Source organism: Xiphophorus hellerii, chromosome 5 (genome assembly GCF_003331165.1).
Source record: "Xiphophorus hellerii strain 12219 chromosome 5, Xiphophorus_hellerii-4.1, whole genome shotgun sequence".
Classification (NCBI taxonomy): domain Eukaryota; kingdom Metazoa; phylum Chordata; class Actinopteri; order Cyprinodontiformes; family Poeciliidae; genus Xiphophorus; species Xiphophorus hellerii.
The window spans coordinates 4,709,761-4,729,577 of NC_045676.1; the positions used below are offsets into that span (position 1 = coordinate 4,709,761).

The 19,817-nt window shown below is 36.6% G+C and overlaps 1 protein-coding gene across 1 annotated transcript in view; it reads right to left on the minus strand.

Moving 5' to 3' along the window:
- Positions 1-3,243: 3,243 nt before the first annotated feature.
- nr3c2 (nuclear receptor subfamily 3, group C, member 2) overlaps positions 3,244-19,817 on the minus strand; it is a 104,061-nt gene continuing 87,487 nt past the window's right edge. Inside the window, exons 8-9 of the mRNA XM_032562544.1 lie at positions 12,381-12,538; positions 3,244-9,995 (exon numbers count right to left, since the gene is read on the minus strand). Coding sequence (XP_032418435.1) covers positions 9,840-9,995; positions 12,381-12,538 — 314 coding nt within the window. The 3' untranslated portion in view covers positions 3,244-9,839. The remainder of the gene's footprint in view (positions 9,996-12,380; positions 12,539-19,817) is intronic.

The following is a 19,817-nucleotide window of genomic DNA, read 5'->3' on the forward strand; positions in this document are numbered from 1 at the left end:
TTTTTAAGCTTTTGAAGTGAAATCACTTGACGCTGTTGAATCCATGCTGATTTTTATGACCTTTGCATGCCTTATTCCAGATTTACCACACGTCTTTCACGTCAAAGCTCTGTACTTTTTCAAGTTGAAATTTCCAAACTTACTAGTCATATTGTTGAGCCCTTTTTAGAGAACAAATGCATCACAACAATTTGAAAGGTTGATGTATGCATCAATAATGGTTGGATAAATAATACATTCATTTGTAGATGGATGAACAGGTTGTTGAAAATATAAAATAATTGACAGGTTGATGGATAAACAATATTCATACAGTTTAATGCAATGAAGAAATGGAAAGATGGGTGGATAGTTAAATATATGTGGTCGGATTAACAACTATACAGTTGGAAAAACAATGAATAAATAACAAATGCACAATATTAATGAAATTATATAAAAAAGATAAAAAGATGGATGGTCAGAAAAATGAAAGGAAAGTATTGGTCAAATAGATGGATGTATAAATGGACAAAACAAAAAAGTGGATGATTGGTTTGATAAATGGATGATAGAAAGGAAGAAGACCAGATAAATTGATGAATGGAGTAAAATAATAATGCACAGATGGAAGGATGATTGGATAAAAAATGAAGGGGTGCATGGATGGAACAACAGACAGATGAATAAATGGAAAGTAGATTTGACTGAAAGATAAAAGGATGGATGGATATATGGATAAACGGGATAGAATGAGATGGTTGGATGTATAAATGGAGTGGGTGTTTAGTTTGATAAATGGTTTAAAAGATTCATAAATAATGAATGGCTGAATGAAGTTAAAGAGTGATGGGCAGATATGATGATTATTATTTTCATTCTGCTTCTCTAAGTTCCAGTGAAAGAACCTTTTTATGCTCATGAGAAAAATAAGACATATTGGTAACATTGAACATCTTTGACATTGAAAGAACTGTAAAAAGCTCTCACTTTTTTTAGCAACTTAACTACTTATCTTTAGAAATGCATATTTCTCACATAAACAGTGAGACAGAAATAAAAATCTAAATATTCAGACATGTTTCCATAATACATTTCCTTTCCCCTGCATACTCAGTCTTCAGCTCTTTACTCTTCATGACTGTGAAGGAAGCCTGTGTATATTATGTGTTGATTAGATGTAGGTGTATTTGCGTGAAACTCTCCAGAGTCTTGTTCATCTCCCGCTTCCTGGTTCTGGCCACGTTCCAGCTGTCCTCTGCTTCCCGTGATGCAGTGTCCTTCAGCCTTAAAACACACTGTGACTCAGCTTGGATCAAAGATTCGGAATCGTATATCTGCTACTGTGAGAAAATGACGCAACTGGACAATATTTCTGAATTTCTCCAAATGCAACTGCAGAGCTAACGCTAACTTAATACTTTCTGGTGTCTCCCTGCGTTTCCTTCAGGGAGCAAAGCTCAAATATAATCATAGTAAGACTTGATGTATTATTGAGGATGAAAACTCAGCGGGAATTCGCAGAAAAGTGAATTTCATACATAAAGGAGAGAGTGTAGAGACGAGGGAAGGGAAAAAAAAAAAGCCTCGGCTCAGAAAGTGGGCCACAGAAGCTGCCATGTGCGCGGGTGCAGCCGTGAAATCAGCCTGATCCAATAGATTCTGTTTATCTGGCACGACTACAAGTGAAAGCAATTGGAAATCTGGGGGAGATTTGGAGAAGGCTGTGATTCAGAGAGAGGGGGGGTGAATGAGCAAAAAAGTAATACTGTCTGCTCTCCAGTCTGGCAGAGCAGGCGTTTGTTCAGATCAGACCTTAACAAGGTTAATGGTGATTTTTCTCCACAGGTTCATTTTAACTGTAAAAGCCTCCTGCCTTTCTTTTCCTTCCCTCTTTGTTCCTCTTACTCCAGTTCCTTTAAGCTGCCGTACCTGCTGCTGCTCCTCATCACATCCTTTCTGTTCTACCATGGTTCGCTATTTTCCTCCAGGCACTAAATGCAGCTGTTTAGAATCTACATAAAACAGGGTTATACTGTATATATATATATATATATATATAAATTGCATTCAATGACTTTCATCTTCAAAAATTAGTCAGCCTCATAACACCTTAAAAATGTATTCAAAGAAGTGAATACCTTCTTTTAAGTGGACAATCAATTTCACATTTTAAAAGCAAAAAGATTTTTCTATATTTCAAACTTGGAATAAAGGCAAAGATGACGCAATGAAAAGATTAGCAAATACTGATGTCTAAAATCAAGAATCAAATATATTATTAATGAAACAATATCTGTTCACACCTGAATAACTAAGAAGTCAACACACTTATTATCATAAGGGGATTTATTTTGCACAGAAAACAAATGTTCATTTTCCCCATATTTGGTTACCTGCTAAAAGCAAAAATCTTTATAAAACTAGATGGCGCCAGGAGGTTCATTTGTGTGTACAGATAGATAGCTTGAACTACTTTTAAGTACCGTATTAGCATATAAAGTCAAGTTAAAACACGACACAATGTCGATTGGGAGTCAGTATGTGGATATATTGGCGCATTGTTTGTCGCAGACTTTAATGCACAGGACCCTAAATCCCAATTTACCCATATTTTCTCAAATCTCCACTTTTGTCGAGGTTTCTATAATCGTTTGAAAGGCCAAAGCGCATAAAAATGTATTTGTTTTCTTAGATATATAGCAACATGAGGCATCAGTGTTTGAAATAAGCAAAATAATATTTATATAAGAACATACATTGACAATGAGCATAACAACCAACAAAATCATCTTCATGCTTTTTCACCTGCATAGTTAAGGATTTACTTTGACTTGAAAAACAACCTAAGATTTGTGGTCAGTGAAAGTTCATCAGTAATATTCAATAAATATGTTTGTCTGAGGCTCGTTTGTTAGATGTTTTGAAAATAACAACCTTTAAAGAAATTAAAAATACTTTTTATTAAGCCCAGACTTCTGTATTTTTTGTTTTTTATTGGTCTGATGTAATACCCTAATAACAAATGTCATGTTTTCTTGAGCTGTAAGCAGAAAATCACAATGGACAGAAATAAAGTCTTTACAACGAATTAATAAAGTCATATAATGTGCTTTGCTGAGTGAATTAAGTTACTGAAATAAGTTAACTTTTCAAATGTTTTCTTATTTATTGAATATGACTGTGCATTAACTGTTGGGTAGGCTGTAGGTTTCTGTTTTCTAAAGTAAACAACACACATAAATAATCAGATCACATCAATCAGTCAGTGTAATGGTTTTATTAGAATCTTGCAATATTTCTGCAAACACAAGTATGGCAATATCTGCATTAAGATATACAGTAGTATCTGGTTTCAAAAATTGCTGAAGGAGGTTTGGTGAAGGAGGTTCACTGTATGTTTGCTAAGAAAACTTGTACTGAGTAAAAAGGTATTTTTGGATCTGGAAAAAAAGCATTTCTGTATATTTTTATATATATATATTTATATATTTATTAATAAATAATGCACTGCCATGGCCGTGGAGATATGGCTTAGACTGTCTACACCCGATTCACAACTCTGAAAAACGACAATGACATGACTCCATACACACAATGACGTAATAGTGTCAGGAACAGCAGTTAGACTAATCGTGAGACAAACAAGCCAAAAAAGGAGAGTGAATTTAGAAGAGGACTGTTCAGAAGACAATGCAGCTCCCTGGAGTTTTGGGAAAGTTTTATAGCTGGCAGTAGGTAATGACTGATGACCAAAAAATAAACTGTACATTAATCAGCTTCCCTCTCTTGGAACTAGTTTGACAGTTGTGAATATTCTTGTTTACTTTTTGCTGGAAGTTGAATGAGAGTGTCAATACAGCTCACAGGTCCGTCTGCTGACAGAGAATTGCACTTACTTGCAGAAGATTTTCTTTTCTCTCACTTTATTAAAGTGACAGTTGGAAATATTGAATTACTAACAATGCAGCTTGAGCACAGATAGATTTCCATGCTCACTTATTTCCAACACTCCCCGTGTTCCCGGTTCAATACTTTGCTGTCACACTTTAATCCCCCCACTGTTTGTTGCTCATATTTTGCCAGTAAAAATGTAAAGAATAGTTTGAGAAAAATTTGAAGTGTGGATTTTGTGGATTTGTCATTAGTCAGTATGTTACCTGCTGAAAGCTTTCAGAACTATCTCAGTTTGGGGAAACAGAAGTTCCCATGAAAGAGTCCTGCTAATGGCTAGTCCAGATTGAATTTCTGCTCCAATCTTTGTGCTTTAAAATTGTTGTTTACTCTGAGATGTTCAAGTATTTGTATTGAACCACAACTATGTAGTTTTCACAGTCTGGGGTAAACAAATTTAGAAAACGGTCAGGAGCAATCACAACTTTTTACCTGTTGTTCAATAACAAAGCTTTGACATCTCAACATCCATGTCTGATGCAAAACATATAAATGAAATTATTTCTAAAGTACTCTACACCAAAGCAATGCAAAATATCTATAAATTATGTTACACAGGAACTTGAAATTCTGTGTTTTACCCAGCAGAGTGAATTGGTTTGAAGTTGTTTTTGTCCTGCTTGAAGCTTCAAATAAATGTGGCTGAATAAGCAATTCCAGATACAAAATGAATCGCTTCACATTATTGCATTTGACATTTTAATGGTTGTTTTACAACTTTGCTTTGCATTGTATTTTTAAATTTCAATGAAATTATGGCAAAATTAATAAAACAAACTGTATTTTACTGTACTAATATAAACAGGAACAATATGTGGTTCAAATTGGACGACATTTTCTTTAAGTGCTTTTAAAGTTAGTAGATACTTCCTGCCTGTCTTTAAAAGAACTGATTATGTTCAAATCTCATGTTGTGAAGCATCCATCGCTCAGTCAGTAAAATTTGTTTCTTGTAAACATTACATGGTCATTTGAAATCTATATGTTCCTTAAAAGTTGTTTTTGAATCCACTTTCAGACTGTCTTTACTTAAGAAATTAGCTTAAGTTTCTCCCAACAGAGATTATCCAGATTACTGTCTGCTGAAGGTAGATACTGACTATAACTCCACAGAAAACCACATTTAAAAAATCAAAAACAAAAATCACAGTTTTCCCTTTCACGTTTTCAAATAGCCTAATTTAGAGTGTGAAGATAGTTTTGTGAACACAATGGAACCAAACATAAAATTTATTTTATAACTAGAAACATTCATATAATAGTTGTTTTTTATTAGTTTGTTTTTTCTTAGGTTTACTCACAGCTCATAAACATGTCCTATAATGAGACATCCAGTCTCACTTGGAGAGGTTGCAGAAGATTCAACATCCTGCATCTACCGTTCTTTATGTCAAATTATTTTCGTTGATGGCCAAACCTTCATGCACATTTCTTTTCAATTGATAAGTTGCAATAAAATAAAATAAATAATAATAACGCCAGCACAAACTTATGTTGAAGTCAGTGATTCTGTGTTAATGTGTTCACCTGTTTATATTTCAGTGCTAAAAAGTCAATAACTTCCTTTAACATGTCCCAGTTTCAACAGTATGTGACTCCTTGGTTTTTATTATTATAGTGCTTATCAACTTTGTCACCATGGTTACGATATCAGATCAACAGCAAAGAGGATCCCTTTCTTAATACAGCTTGTTACAAAATTTTTAAAAAAGTGCTTTTGATTTTTTTTATTTGTTTAAGGAAACAATAATGAAGAAAATAAAAAAAAAGCAAAATAAAAAATGTCCTCAGTGAGTAGATAATAAATGTACTCTCTCTAACATTCAGGTAGTATGCGCCATAAGTCTCTCACAATATATGATACATTCATTTCACTGTGCCAACCCTTACTCTGCGAGCCAACAAACAGAACATGGCGAGTGGGAAACACATTTTTTTTCCCAACTGTTTAACAAGATGGTTAAAGTAGAAATGTTTTATACTACACTCAACATAAAGACTTGCCTTATTATTTACAATATATACTGTAAAACTGTAAATCAGGTGAGATAAAAAGGCACAAGTTTCCCTTTTTTTAAGTACATGTAAACATCTCATCAAAAAGCATGCAATAACATTTTGTTTTACAAAAAGGATATCATTTTTAGACAAAGTACTTAAATATTGTTTTCCTGCAAAATATAATTCTCTCAAAAATACTTTCCCATTCATTCTATGAACTGTTAGACATTTTTTATTCTTTAAAAAGGACAACAAAAGGGGGCAAAATAAAGGATTAAATGAAGCCTTTCTGGGAAGGCGCTGAAAATTATTGCAGTGGAGAAAAAACATTGAAATAATATTTCTGTAGAGTATAATGAAAGAGGGGAAGTTAGCCCCACATTCTTACCCAATATATTTTTTCCCATAATTTATGGAGAAAAAACCCCAACAGGATGACAAAATTTGACACATCCACCTCTGATCTCCCAATTTGACAATAATAAGAAATAAAATACACAACCCTCTCCCTTTTCTGATCCCCATCATTAAAACTATATTTACTACACCTCCGAAGACAAACAAATTCTGACTTCTGTTTGCCTGAAGATGAACTTCAACTCAGAACAGAGCTAAAAGTCTGGTGGAACGGTTCCAGAGCCGACCCAAGATTATGTGGGGCCAGAAGCAGAATTTAATTTGGGGCCCCAAATTAATTTGTCTGGCATCTTCATTTGGTTAGGCAGCTGCCAGAATCCTGCATTAAGTGAAGCTTCATTGTTATTTATTTATTTACAGCTACGGTGTTGATGAAAGGTGATTCCCACACAGACACAAGCAGGAGAAATGACTGAACTATGGTAACTTCAGTCACGCTCTTCAAAACTATCAAATTTTATTATTTTGATATAACATATTCATATGTCAAATTAAATTAAAATGAAAAATTTTAGTTCGAGTAGAGATGCACCGATCAGATTTTTGTGGCCAATTTCAAGTTTTTGTGAAGCTCTGACCCTTCGGATACAATTTTAATTGATTTTGGTTTCTCTTGGATAAACTTAATCACCACTCATTAATTATTTACCTTAAGAGCAAAGGAACCACCTCAGTAGTTGAGAGGGCAGTTGCCCTAAACCTGATTTTTAAGATACAGATTTAATTTTAGCCTCCTAAATGTACGATTATCAGTTTGCTTTGTAACAACAGCTTCCATGTGTATGCCCTAAAATGTGGATTATTTCAAAAGCCAACATTTCCAAAACTCACTATGTTCCATGATAGAGGCTGAAAGCTACAATCAGTCTTTCTGTTATCTGTTTAAATTGCTCTACTCATTTAAATTAGAATTATGCCTAACTAACATTATTGACATTCTTATCTTTAAAGTGAAACATTTCAATGTTACCTATATTTTTCTTCTAACTGAAGTGTAAGAAACATTTTGAAGTGGCCCAGCCAAAGTCCAAACATGAACCTGATAGATGGAGCTAGAGATTAGGGTGATGGCAAAGCTGCCTTCCAACCTTAAAAGACACTGAGCATCAAAGAGAATTTTATTTTATTTTTTTTTAAAGTATACTCATTTGACAATGTTTCGAATATTTTGTGAGATACACATCTAATTTCCAAACATTTAAAATGCCCGTTGTGCTTCTTTAGACTACTACAAAATGCTAATGTTGAGTTTTCTGTCCTTAGTACACCCTTCCACACCAAAGGGTGTTGTAGCTTGCACAGTCCAGTAGGGTTTGGGCATAGCATGTTTGCTGACCCAAAAATGATCTGATGTTTTAGTTTTCTGATTATGTCCTGTCAAGTTAAAACTCAGCTGATGGTCGGTGCATCCCTTTAGTGAATTAAGTCACTGATATTGGGGGCTGCTTAGCTTGCTTAAGCCTTGGGCCGGCTTTGAGAGGTGCTGGTGTTCTAATGCAGCACACCAGCACCAGGCTAGGTGGCTAATATTATGCTGTCTGACTTTAGGCTGGGTGACCATGCAGAAATCTCTCCCTCTGTTATGAGAGTTGCTTAAAGGAACAAACAATCCCTGCTAGCTGCGCTAATGCCTCATTTCACATTGTTCCTCCTCTGTGCAAATCTAAATGTGGAAACAGGATATGGTTAAAATCTATGACATGTGTGCATAATAACCTACACTGAAAGAGCAGATAAACTATTCACATGCTGTCTGAGAGAGAGAGATAAAAAAAAAATGCACACAAACTTCATACACACATGTAAATACACACTTACAGGGCACAATAACTGGATAACAATCACGCCTCCCCACACACCTGTTACCTTCTCTGTCGCTTTTCAGTAGCATCATCGTAGTTTTCCACAACCATCCAGAAACCAGTGGGGTGTGAGACTATTAAACGGTCCAGAAGACCGTAGTGAAAGTAATACGACTTGGCCCAAATATAGGAGGAAAAAAAGAGGAATCTACATTGGGAAAACTGACCGTTTGAGCAGAATAATCTGTTCTTCATCAACACGTACCTTAAAACATCTTCTGTACATCAACTGAGGAGAATGGTGTTAATACCTGTACAAACTCGCTCGGTATTGATGTGTTAGCTGTAAGCAGAGTAATGCTCCACGTTGGATAATATAAACTTTACAGAGTATGTGTGTTCAGACTTTGAGTCCATATATATTGTAGTGTCTGGGCTGTCTATTTGTTACTGTACATGTTACGTCTCGCCTCGCTTTGTAGAAATGAAGCACCTTAATGTAAAATGACTGGCTTGTCAAAAAAAAACGAACCCTTCTATAAAATGCTTTTTTATTGTCTCTGGGAAGAGTAGATAAGTGTTGGTTCACAAAGGGCTGGTTTAGCTTCATTGTGGGTAAAAACAGACATTTGGACAGCTGCTCTGGAGATAACACAAATGACAGCTATTACTGTAGATTCACCTCAGTCAAATCCATTATCAGTCGACTCTTACTGAAATTGTTTCTGTAAATGCATTATTTCATCCTGCAAAATTTTTTTTAACTTTGTTTATTTTTTTTCTGCAGAAAAGGTAAAGTGTTGCATCAATATATAACACAATGTCTCTGAAGTAGTCACGGGAGTTTCATGTTCAAGCTTTCTTCACACTTGAGAGATATATTCATTTCAAAACAGCTCAAGCTTTGGACTTTTGCATAATAGTCTTGATTGTTTCACTACAAATATTTAAACTTGTGTACGTGTCGATGTCATTAATGGCCGTCACGATGCAGACTTGTGAACCGAACTTGGACTTGTTAGATCTGATGTCGTCATTTAGCTTATGATGATACCTGTATAGCCCTTGGGTTATCTTCACAGAGACCTGCAGCCTCCACATGAAGTCCTTTGCTGCTACACGCAGAGCTAACTTATTAGTCTAAGCAGGATATTTCCAAGTGTAATTATTCTTTTTAAGATTGCATAAGCTAGATTTAATATTTGCAATTTAAGAAAAACAACAACGTTTCAGTGGATTTGTAAGGGAATCTCAATATAGTGCAGGTGGAGGGCATTTACGGGAAGGCATGTAAGTGTGTTAATTTTCCATCTACTCCTGTGTGAATATATTCTAGGTGATGTATGGCTTTATCTCCACAGAATACTGTTTTCATCTTTGGGGCAGGGTTGCATGGGTGTACATCGGGATGTTTTCGTCAGGTTTGTCAAAAGTCAATTTCGGCGTGTCGTGCTCGATGTCTCAAACTATTCACAGCTCTAAGATGCTTATGGCGACTTCAGGATCAAATCCTTCTCCTCACCACTCTGCTCGACTGCGATCCGAGGCGAGGACGCCGCCTCAGAGGGCGGCAGGGTCAGGGGCCGACAGATCAGGCCTTTCTTGCGCACGTTCCCTTCCCTGAACCTCGTTTTCTTCTTTCTTTCCCGGTTCTTAATGCCACTTCTGTTCCGGCTTTGCAGCGAGTCACTTCTTGTGGAAGTAGATAGTGTGAGTAAGGCCCGACTCCACCTTTGGTATCTGGTCACTGATGATCTCAACCAACATTTCGGGGAACTCCACCTTCAGGGCCTGCGACTCACGAAAGGTGTAGAAGCAGAAGTCCAGCAAGTTCCCAACGAGCTGCACATCACAAACACACAACTTAATGAAAACAGAACTCACTTTCATAAACTGGCCTTGCAAAGATATTATTACTGCTTAGATTTTTTTTTTTAACATTGTACAACCCAAAAATTTGTTATAAATTTAACACAAAATGAAGTGTAATGATACTTCATGCAGAAAATTTTGTAAATTTTTCAAATCTCTTATAAAAATTAAGATGTGTGGCATGCATTGCCATAATTATGAGAATAAAGTTATAATATTACAAAAATAAAGTCTTATGATAACAAAGTCTAAATAACATGAGAATAAAGTCAGAACAATAGGAACATACAGTCATATCACCAAAATACAGTTTGAATATTAAAAGAATGAAGTTTTAATTTTCTGAGATCTTCTGCACAAAAAAATATTAAAAATATAAATGAGGAATGTTTGTAAAGCTTTGCTTTGGAATCAGTTTTCCAGTTAGGAAATACATATTAGCATTAAATTACTGTCACCAGCATGACTTTAAAATGGTTGTGCATACATTGAAGAGAGAACAAGATGGACTTGCCAAGTACGTCACATCACATCCTGATTATTTTATTTTCCACCTTTAAACAGTTTTTTTCTTATACTTTTACGCTTTTCTTCTGGCAATATTCTATTTTTATTTTGCTAATAGTAAGAGTTTATTCTCATAATATTATGACTTCACTCTTGTAATGTAAAAAATATACAGTATATCTTAATCTGGTCCTGATACACCTCTGTACTCTAACACCCTTAATTAAATGCTGATTTTCTTTAGGATTTCCCAAACTAGTAAAAATCTGCCTGTTTGTAATTTAACCTCAGCATGAATCCAGCTGTTTTGCGTTAGAGAGAATTAGTAAACAAACAGCAGCATCAGGGCAAGTAACACAGCGGGCAGGTCAGGAGAAAAGTTGTGGAAAAGTTTAAAGCAGAGTCAAGATAGAAAACAATATCCAAACGTTGAACATCTCACAGAAACAGAGATGCAGACAACTCAGACTACACGTCATATACACTGCAAAAACACAAAATCTTCCCACGGATTTTTGTCAAGTTTCCACTGCAAATATTTTAGTACACTTGAAATAAGACAAAGCAAACTTACAAGTTACTTTAGCAATAAGTAGGAGATTGCCTCAAGTCAATAATTTGTTAATATTAATAAAAAAAATGTTCTAGTCCAACTTGGTGAATTATTTCACTTATAACAAGAAAATTGTCTCATGTTAAAATTGAAATAATCTACCAGTGGAACTGGTACTTTTTCAACAATATTAAGGAATTACTGACTTACAATAAGCTCCTATATCTCGCTGAAAAGTTACTTGCAAGTTAGTTTTGTTGTATTTTATGCACACTAAGATATATAAGTAGAAACTATCCCAAAAATACTTGGTGAGATTCTATGATTTTACAGTGTACAAACCTTACAGTAAAACATGGAGGTGGCAGTGTCATGCCATGGGCATGGTTTTGACCTTTCAGCAGGACAACGATTCTGAATTAGATGTGCAAGGCAGGTAGGGATGTGACTTGCAGCTGCAGTTACAGCAAAATCTGGTTCTCCTAAATGTTGACTCAGTTTGGCTAAATTTAAAAAATCAGATTTTTTCTTTTGTTAAAAAGAAAGGAAATTATAGTTGATTGATTCTCTATTCCTCGATTACATGCTACCTTATTTCTGTCTATCACATAAAATCCCAGTAACTTGACAAAATGGGGAAACATTTAAATGGTCTGAACACTGTTGCAGGGCAGCTTCTTGTCTTCATTCGAAAACAGGAACATTTTATTTTATTTCTCCCCGTTCAGGTTAAATTTCCTTCATTGTTCTATTCTGTTGACCACTTGGGGGCAGCACGTATTTTATTTTTTTTCTCTATCCAGCTCTCCCTGAGAGAAAGGTCATTCTGTCAGCCCAAACCCCAATTATTTAATCATAAGGCTGAATTAATTGTGGTCAGGTATTTTTATGACTTCCCGCTTGCTGATCTTCACCTCCAGGCTTTGCTTTTGCACCAGCCGACCCTGTGCATAGCAACGTGACTGTCATTTAGCACATTTCCCACAGTGACACCTCAGCGCCCTGACCCAATAAACCGAGAGCCGGTATCGATCCTCCTCTGTTCCGTTCACCAATACAGCGTGGCCACTGCCTCTTCCAAAATAACTCCGCCTTCCCCCTCAGGGATGCAATTATCCTCACTGCAAACCACACAATGCTATTGAACCGCTAACTAAAGCATTAACCAAAATCCACTATGTTGCCATTTTACTCAACTTTTCCTCTAAGAGCAGAAGCCCGAAGTGGCAGCAGTTCAGAAAAGAGGGGCTTTGCAGGGAAGCGTGTGCGGCGTGGACTGGGTCAGGGGAACTTACATCATGCATGGCGTCCAGCAGCTTGGTGAGCTGGAAGAAGCGCTGCCAGGTTTGGCCGGAGTTGTTGGTCGCCTTTCCCACAGAACGTCGCAGCTCCTTGATGTAATTAACCCTCATCTCCTCGAATGCAGCCTGGTTCTTCAGACCCTCTTTGGGAACTGGAATAGGAATATTATTTGGACTTAGCAATAAAAGCAAAAGGAAAAAAAGATAACACTTCCATACTGCAGCATTTTAATAATAATGAAAAAAGCCTTAATCTGTACGTTGTTGTTTGACGTGTGTCAGGATTACTTTTTTATCAAATAGCTAAAAAAATTATACTTTTAAAAATTTGTTTGGTCAAAAAACAGACATTTGATATTTTTACCTGTCATCTCTGGTAAAACAAATATTGTCAAAAAGAGTACAGCCAAGTATATATTCAATGGAAGCTGAGTGGAAGAAAAAAGTGTATAAAAAGCAAAAAGAAAAAGAACTGGACTGGTGCTTAGCGGTGCGACAGACTGGAGATCTGTCCATGGTGACCCCGCCTCTCACCCGAAACATTCGCTGGAGATGGGCACCAGCGCCCCTCCCGACCCCACTAGGGACAAGGGTGTTACAAAATGGATGGATGGATGGATGGATGGATGGATGGATGGATGGATGGATGGATGGTGCTTAGTGGTTGGAAATCCTCTATTCAGGTGGAAATTAGGCATTTTGAGAGGAAGTCTAGATCTCAGAGTGTAGAGGAAAAGAATCCAAGTTGACTGAGATTCAGTGTGAAGTTCGTACAGCCAGTGATGACATGGGGAGCCAGTCATCCACTATGTTTTCTCAAGTCTCAGGTCTAAAGGTAACCTTAGAGCACATCCTTCCTCCCTCTGCTGTTGAGGTCAATGGGCTTTCAGACGTCATTTTCCAGCAGGACTTGGAACCGGCTGCCAGAAGAACCAGTACCTGCTTTAATGACCGAAGTATCACTGTGTTTGATTTGCCAGCAAACTGGCCTGACCTAAACCCCATCGGGAGCCCATCTGCGCACAAGATGATAGGAGAAACTAAACCCAACAATCCAGACGAGCTGAACCCGAGCTTCTTCAACATCTCAGTAAATTCACATTTCTGTAATAAACACAGAGATTTTTTTTCAATTGAATCTTCAAAAACACTTGAGTGTTATTTTAATCTGTTTCCCTCATAGAACAGGTTCAAAACTTCACAAATTCAGACATTCAGAGTTTGGAGAGACCCACTGCTTCAACCCTCAGCTCCTTAAGATGTCTTCAAATTACAAAAAAGAAAACATTCACAGTTGAAAATCCAAATTTTAAACAACATGGAGTAAGCTTGATACAGCTTAGAATTGGCTGGCAAGCATTCGCTTAACACGATTTGCAGAAAACGGGCCAAGACATATGCAGCCACCAGTGTGCTCCTTTAATGGCGGGATGTGGAACTGCGTAAAGGGTAATTAGAGGTGCTTGGTGAATTAGGCTTCGACTCCCACACGCAAGCCTGATTTAGGGGGCATTTTCTCTCTGTTGGTGATTTAAGCCTTTTTAGCAACTCGCTATTATCACATGCACCATTTCAAGCGGTAATTAGTTCTCCAGTTTACATTTATTAACAAATTCATTCACTGAAAGTTCTCAGAAAACAATTATGTAAATCTAACTGTAAATCTTTTTGAACTTAGGCTCAGTTAGTGAACAAACAACTGCAACCTTCACACTAAGGTTATTAGCTCAGTGCTAATAATGTATTTACATTTAATCAGCTTTAAAACAGGACAAATTCACTGCAAAAACACAAAATCTTACCAAGTTTTTGGTCTAGCTTCTAGTGTGAATATCTTAGTACTTAGTACTCTTAGTAACTTTTCAGTAACATATATTAGCTTAACATATACTCAATTACTTAATATTGATGAAAAAGTGCTAGATTCACTGGCAGATTATTTTACATTTAATATTTCCCATGTTATTTTGTTTACAGAGACTTCATAATTAATTTGATTTGTTGTTTCTTTTCTTTTGTTAATCTATTTTGGAGATTTTAAATGTGTTAAATGTTCATAAGAGTTAAAAGTTTATTGATCTTTCAGAATGTGATCTTACATTATTATGCAAATACCATTACACCACTTGTAAATGGTCTCAAAACAACAATATTATTGTTTATCGCAATAACTTCTGGGATCATTTATTGTCCAGCAAAATTTGTTATCATGAAAGACCAAGTGGAAATCTTGACTTCTTAATTGGAATGTTGTTAGCTCAGTCTGTTGTCTCACGCAGCGTTCCGATTTCCAAGGTAACTTGAACGCAGCGTTAGTCCCTGCTGGTCCAACACTGGATTGCCTGATCGGCATGCAGCCAAGTTCTCTGGAGTCCTGCTAATGACCTCGTTATTTGATTCAGGTGTTGAAGCAGAGACATATCTGAAAACTGTGGGACACCTGCTCTCGAGGTTTGGAATCTGACACATATTCAGCTTCTCATATGAGACCCACATATGTTCACATGTTGGCTGAGGCAGAGAAGGCAAAAACTGAAACCATCCACCAAGATGCAACAGGAAGTAAACACAACGCACCGAGACAAACGCTCAAACTGAAACCTACAAACCCGTGGCAATTGTGTTTTGCACAGCAGACTGCACTATTCTCAGCTCTAATGGGTTGAAAGATTCGACCCCAACACACACACATCCAGTCACAGACAGTGTTAAATTGGATTATATTCTTCTGTACTTGTAAGTATCCCGTGAACCTCGGGTGAACTAAAACTGCTTGTAGAAGAATTTACAAAATAACACAACCGAAAGGACGTGTTTGAATTGCAAGTCTCAGAGGATAAAACACTGTAACTGTGAAGATGTGTGCTCTGTTGCCTTCTTCCCTCGCTGTGTTATCCTTTTCACTGTTTCTTTAACACACAGACACCTCCAGGCCTAATGTACATGGAGCTGAGAGCAGATAGAAAAACAGATTGTTCTCCTCTGCGGAGGCTGGGAGTCCTGCGCTACATTTCATGGCTGACATGATGAGAACGTGCTAAAACTGAGGGTCACATTCGGACCTTTTGTTTGTCTCTCACTGACCCAAATGGACCTTGCTGTGAAAATGGACTGGCATTCACAGGGTTTCTCCACATGTGGCCCAAAAATAGGGCATTTGTGTAATTTGGTAGTAAATGGATTTTTGTTTCTGCATTACCCCTTCAACAAGGCTGTAGTTCTTATTTATCGACATTCCTGTAGGTCCAGTGAATTGCTTACTGGTTTTCATAATGGGCATAAAGGCCATTAATTTGGGGTTTTTAATGATTTCTTTCAATAAGCAGTGATCAAAGTTGCAGGGTGTCTGAATGTGACAGAGCCGGGGCCTTTTAACTTTTAGTATGTGATTAGGATTGACTGCTGCTGGTGGTTTCTATTTATCAGAATAAAAAGGATTTGTTTGACAGCACTCATTTGGATTTATCACTCAAAACAATAAAAGCACAAAGAACCACAGTGTAGATCTAATAAAGAGAATTTTATATTTACACAAGATGGAAAAGCCATCTGAACTGCAAGTTAATTGGATGTGATATTATTTGGCAAAGCTTTATGCTGAACTCTAGAACTGTGCGTTTCATAGTGGCAGCTCTGATTTGTCCTTTTTGTAAACTTTAATACATTATTTTTGGTAGAGCCATTGGTTCTTTGGACAAATTTTTCCTTTGGTTTTGGATACTGTGAGCTGGATGGATTTTTACTCTTACTTTTTTATTCAGACAGTTGTTATGATGCGTAACTGTGGCAACAAAGTGTTTCTTTTTACTATTTATCTATTTTTTTTATTATTTACAACCGGAGCAGGTAGTTAGCATCTCAAAAGCTCAAATAATACCTGAACTACGACCCCAGATCCCAGAAGAGTCATTTCTCAAAAGGACGTTTTGAGGATGCAGAGCAGAGAGAGAGGGAGGAGGTTCAAAGAGGAGGAAGTTCTTACATCGATCATGTCCCAAACTCCTACGTCTCTCTGCCTGGCATTCTAACCAGATGACCAGACAGAGTTAAAGTGGAGCAGCAAAAGCAAATGAGATGGATTAGGAGTGTTTGCTAATAACCAGTGGTGTCATCCAGGACATTTTACTGTGTAATATCATCTTTTTTCCTGTCATGATAGTCATGATACTGTCATTCAGTCAGTGTCTTCCTGCACACACCATTACCGTCCGCAAAAACTTTTTTAGATGACACGAGTAACAACAACATTATATTTTCCTTTGGGATAAATATTATTTTCAAATTGAACTGAATTAAACTAAATTTCTTTAGAAGAAAGGATATTGGTTGGGATATTGTGAAACACCTGCATGATTCGCCTCTGGGAAGTCGGTTTTAAATCATTTTGGACCAAATCATTACCAGTTAAGAAATGAAGCTGCTCAAAAATTTACACCTTCAAGCACAAGTAACATTTGTTGCTATCCACAAGGAAAAGCTAAATGTTTCTACCCGAGTCATGTGCTGGTTAAGGCCATACAGAAGACAAGTGAAACTCCTCAAAAAAGAAAAATGTATTAAAAACACTAAAAAAAAAACCAAATAGTCGTACTTAGAGTACATAGCAATACTTCATTCTGCAAACACTGGAAAACCTACCATGATTTTAGTAAGATGTACAGAATAGAGAAGTTGCTTCTTTTTTTTATAGGGTGATTTTCTTCTCAGTTTAATTACTACTTAAATGGAAACAGATTAAAAAACTGGCTGTGATTGTTCACTCCATACTATGTGATTTTGAGTGATTTTATTAGCAGGATTGTTTAAAGATCAAGGTTAGAGACCTAATGGAAAACAAACTATTTTAATCAATACCAAAGAAAAGGTAAGTCAATTATCCAGACAGAATGCATTCAGAGTCAAGGGCATCTTCATAAAATATATTTATACAAACGTCAGTTGGATTGTAAAAATCAAATTAAAACTTCTGGGGGACAAAACTATTGTTTTTTTTTTAGGTTAATGCAGCTTTTTGTTGCATTATTATTCCACTCAGGAGAAAGAACAGTTCAAACAAAACATTAAAAGCCAGCAATTAATACAACATTCATGGTGACGATGACTGGTTGTAAACCTTTGACCTTCAGACTGTATGTGCACCTGAAGCAAAGGAAGAAATGTTCCTTTGTAAACAGAATAAGGCTGCAGTGTAATGCATGCAAGAGATAAGATCAGCTGTGTTCAGCAGTGAATGTGTGATGATCAAAGCTCTGTTGAGTCCAGTAAAGTGCCTGAACACCTGACCCACCTGCTCTTAGCCTGATTAGTAAAAAGCACAAATTCAAGCACACGAACAAACCAAATGAATAAAGAGAATACTTTAAATGCAGACCCTCTGTGTTTGTGAGGAGACGAGGAGCTTAACTGGTTTGAACAGGCCACTGCTTTTGTACCAAATCCAAATAGGGTCATAAGACACCGCAGGCTCAGTGAAACCTTAGCCAAGGTCACAGAGAAATAACAGCCCTTGTCTCTTTTCTCTTTATCCCACTTTTCCTCTTTGTGTTTCGCTCATTCACCTTATGTAGCATACAAATGTACTTTTACAAGCCCGCCCAAAGGCACACACACCAGCCCTGACTGTAGTGCGTCCTCAGCTGACGGGTTTTGACACCTCCTCTGTAAACAATGTCCAGCTATCACATTTGAACAAGGGCTTCCTACAATGCCTGCAGGGGAACCAAGCCAAACTCCTCTCCAGTACCAACACTTCGTCATGCGGGCTTTGGACCATCGCAGGATGATTATTTTCCTCATCTTAATCCCTCAGATTTCACAGTTTTATGATGACTACATTTGAAATCACAAGTAGGGCTGGAACGATTCGGCAAATTATTCGAGTATCTCAAGTATTAAAATTTCTTGTGAAATTTTACTAAATTAGCTCACCGTGTTCCAGCCAGATGTTTTTTGGGTTGCACAACACTCTCACTTCCACCAATGATCTTATATGATTTATCTTGTAACCAGGTTGTTATGTATTGCAAATTTTTTGCTCAGGTCCCTCTTGAAAATGAGATCTAGATCTCAACGGGGTTTACCTGATTAAATAAAGGAATATATATATATAATGAGCTGTTGATGAATGCTAAGTGCTATTAGCAGCTAGCTACGGAACAAATGGAGAGGGAAAGAAAGCAGCGGCGTCAAGAAAGAGGCAAAAAGTGCGCGTGCAATGTAAAATTTTGTCATTGGACATGATAATTTGTTTTAATTTTACTTTTTATTGTTTTCAATTTTTGTCTGTTCGAAAAAATAAACAAAATTATATTAAAATTTAAATTAACAATAAACAAAAACTGGTACCAGTTTAAAACACTTCCAGATCTCTGGCTTTGCTGTCTGCATGCTTAAACATGTAACTGTCTTTCCTTCTTTTTAGTTTTTTCTTAATATATTTTAGCTCTATTTTGTTGCTTGTTGAACTTCCTTATGAAGAAAAGTAATGGCATGAAAAACATAGTAGATTAGAAATATCAATTTTATAACAAAGCTCTTTCATACTTCAAACTTTAGGCTGAAATTGTGTAATATAAAAGACTGTTTACTAATTCTTAATTTTATGTTTGTTTTTTAATTGTAAAAGTTAATGTGAAATGTTTAACCTTTTTGTTTTTGCACTTTAAAATACTTTTTTATACTCAAAGCCTGAGACTAAAATGGCTGTTTGAATGTTATTTTATTTTAAGCAATAAAATGTGTTCTTGTTTAAAAAAGGAACCAAATTGTTTACTTATCAGCATTTTCTCTATTATGTAATCTTTTACTAGCTTAAGTAGCTACTGCAGATTATTCGATTTATCATCAGAATAATCAATAGATACTCAATTACTAAAATAATCTTTTACAGCAGCCCTAATCTGAAGTAAAATGAACCATCTGTGAAGCACCTCCAATCCCCCGTTTTCATTCTGCATCCACGCCTCTTATCTCCACTCGCTCTTTCAGAACTCCAGTCGGGGTTTTAAGGAAGTGCAGAAAAATAGCAGGTCTTGGAGCTTTGCCTGGCGCTTGACTGGCCTTTATTAAGTGCAGCGGGGCTTTCTGGAAAACCTCCAGAGAACCAGTGAGGAGAGGAGAGGGAGGCCACGGCAACAGAAGGAGCCGTTCTGCCATCCCGCTGCACTCATAGTCTTTTCTTTCTTCCTCCCAGTTCATGTGCACCTGTTCTCATTTACTAACACTAACTCATCTTCTGAACCGGTGTTATTTTTCATGTTTATATATTTTAGCTCCTTAGTTTCTTTCTCTTAATTAATCTCTCCCAAAACTTAGCACTTGTGGTTTAGTAAAGGCCACATGCTACCATGACCCGCTATAAAAAGATAAAAAAGATGTTACATTCAAATATGGCAAGTCTGCAACTAAAACTAAAAAATATTCAAACATGGG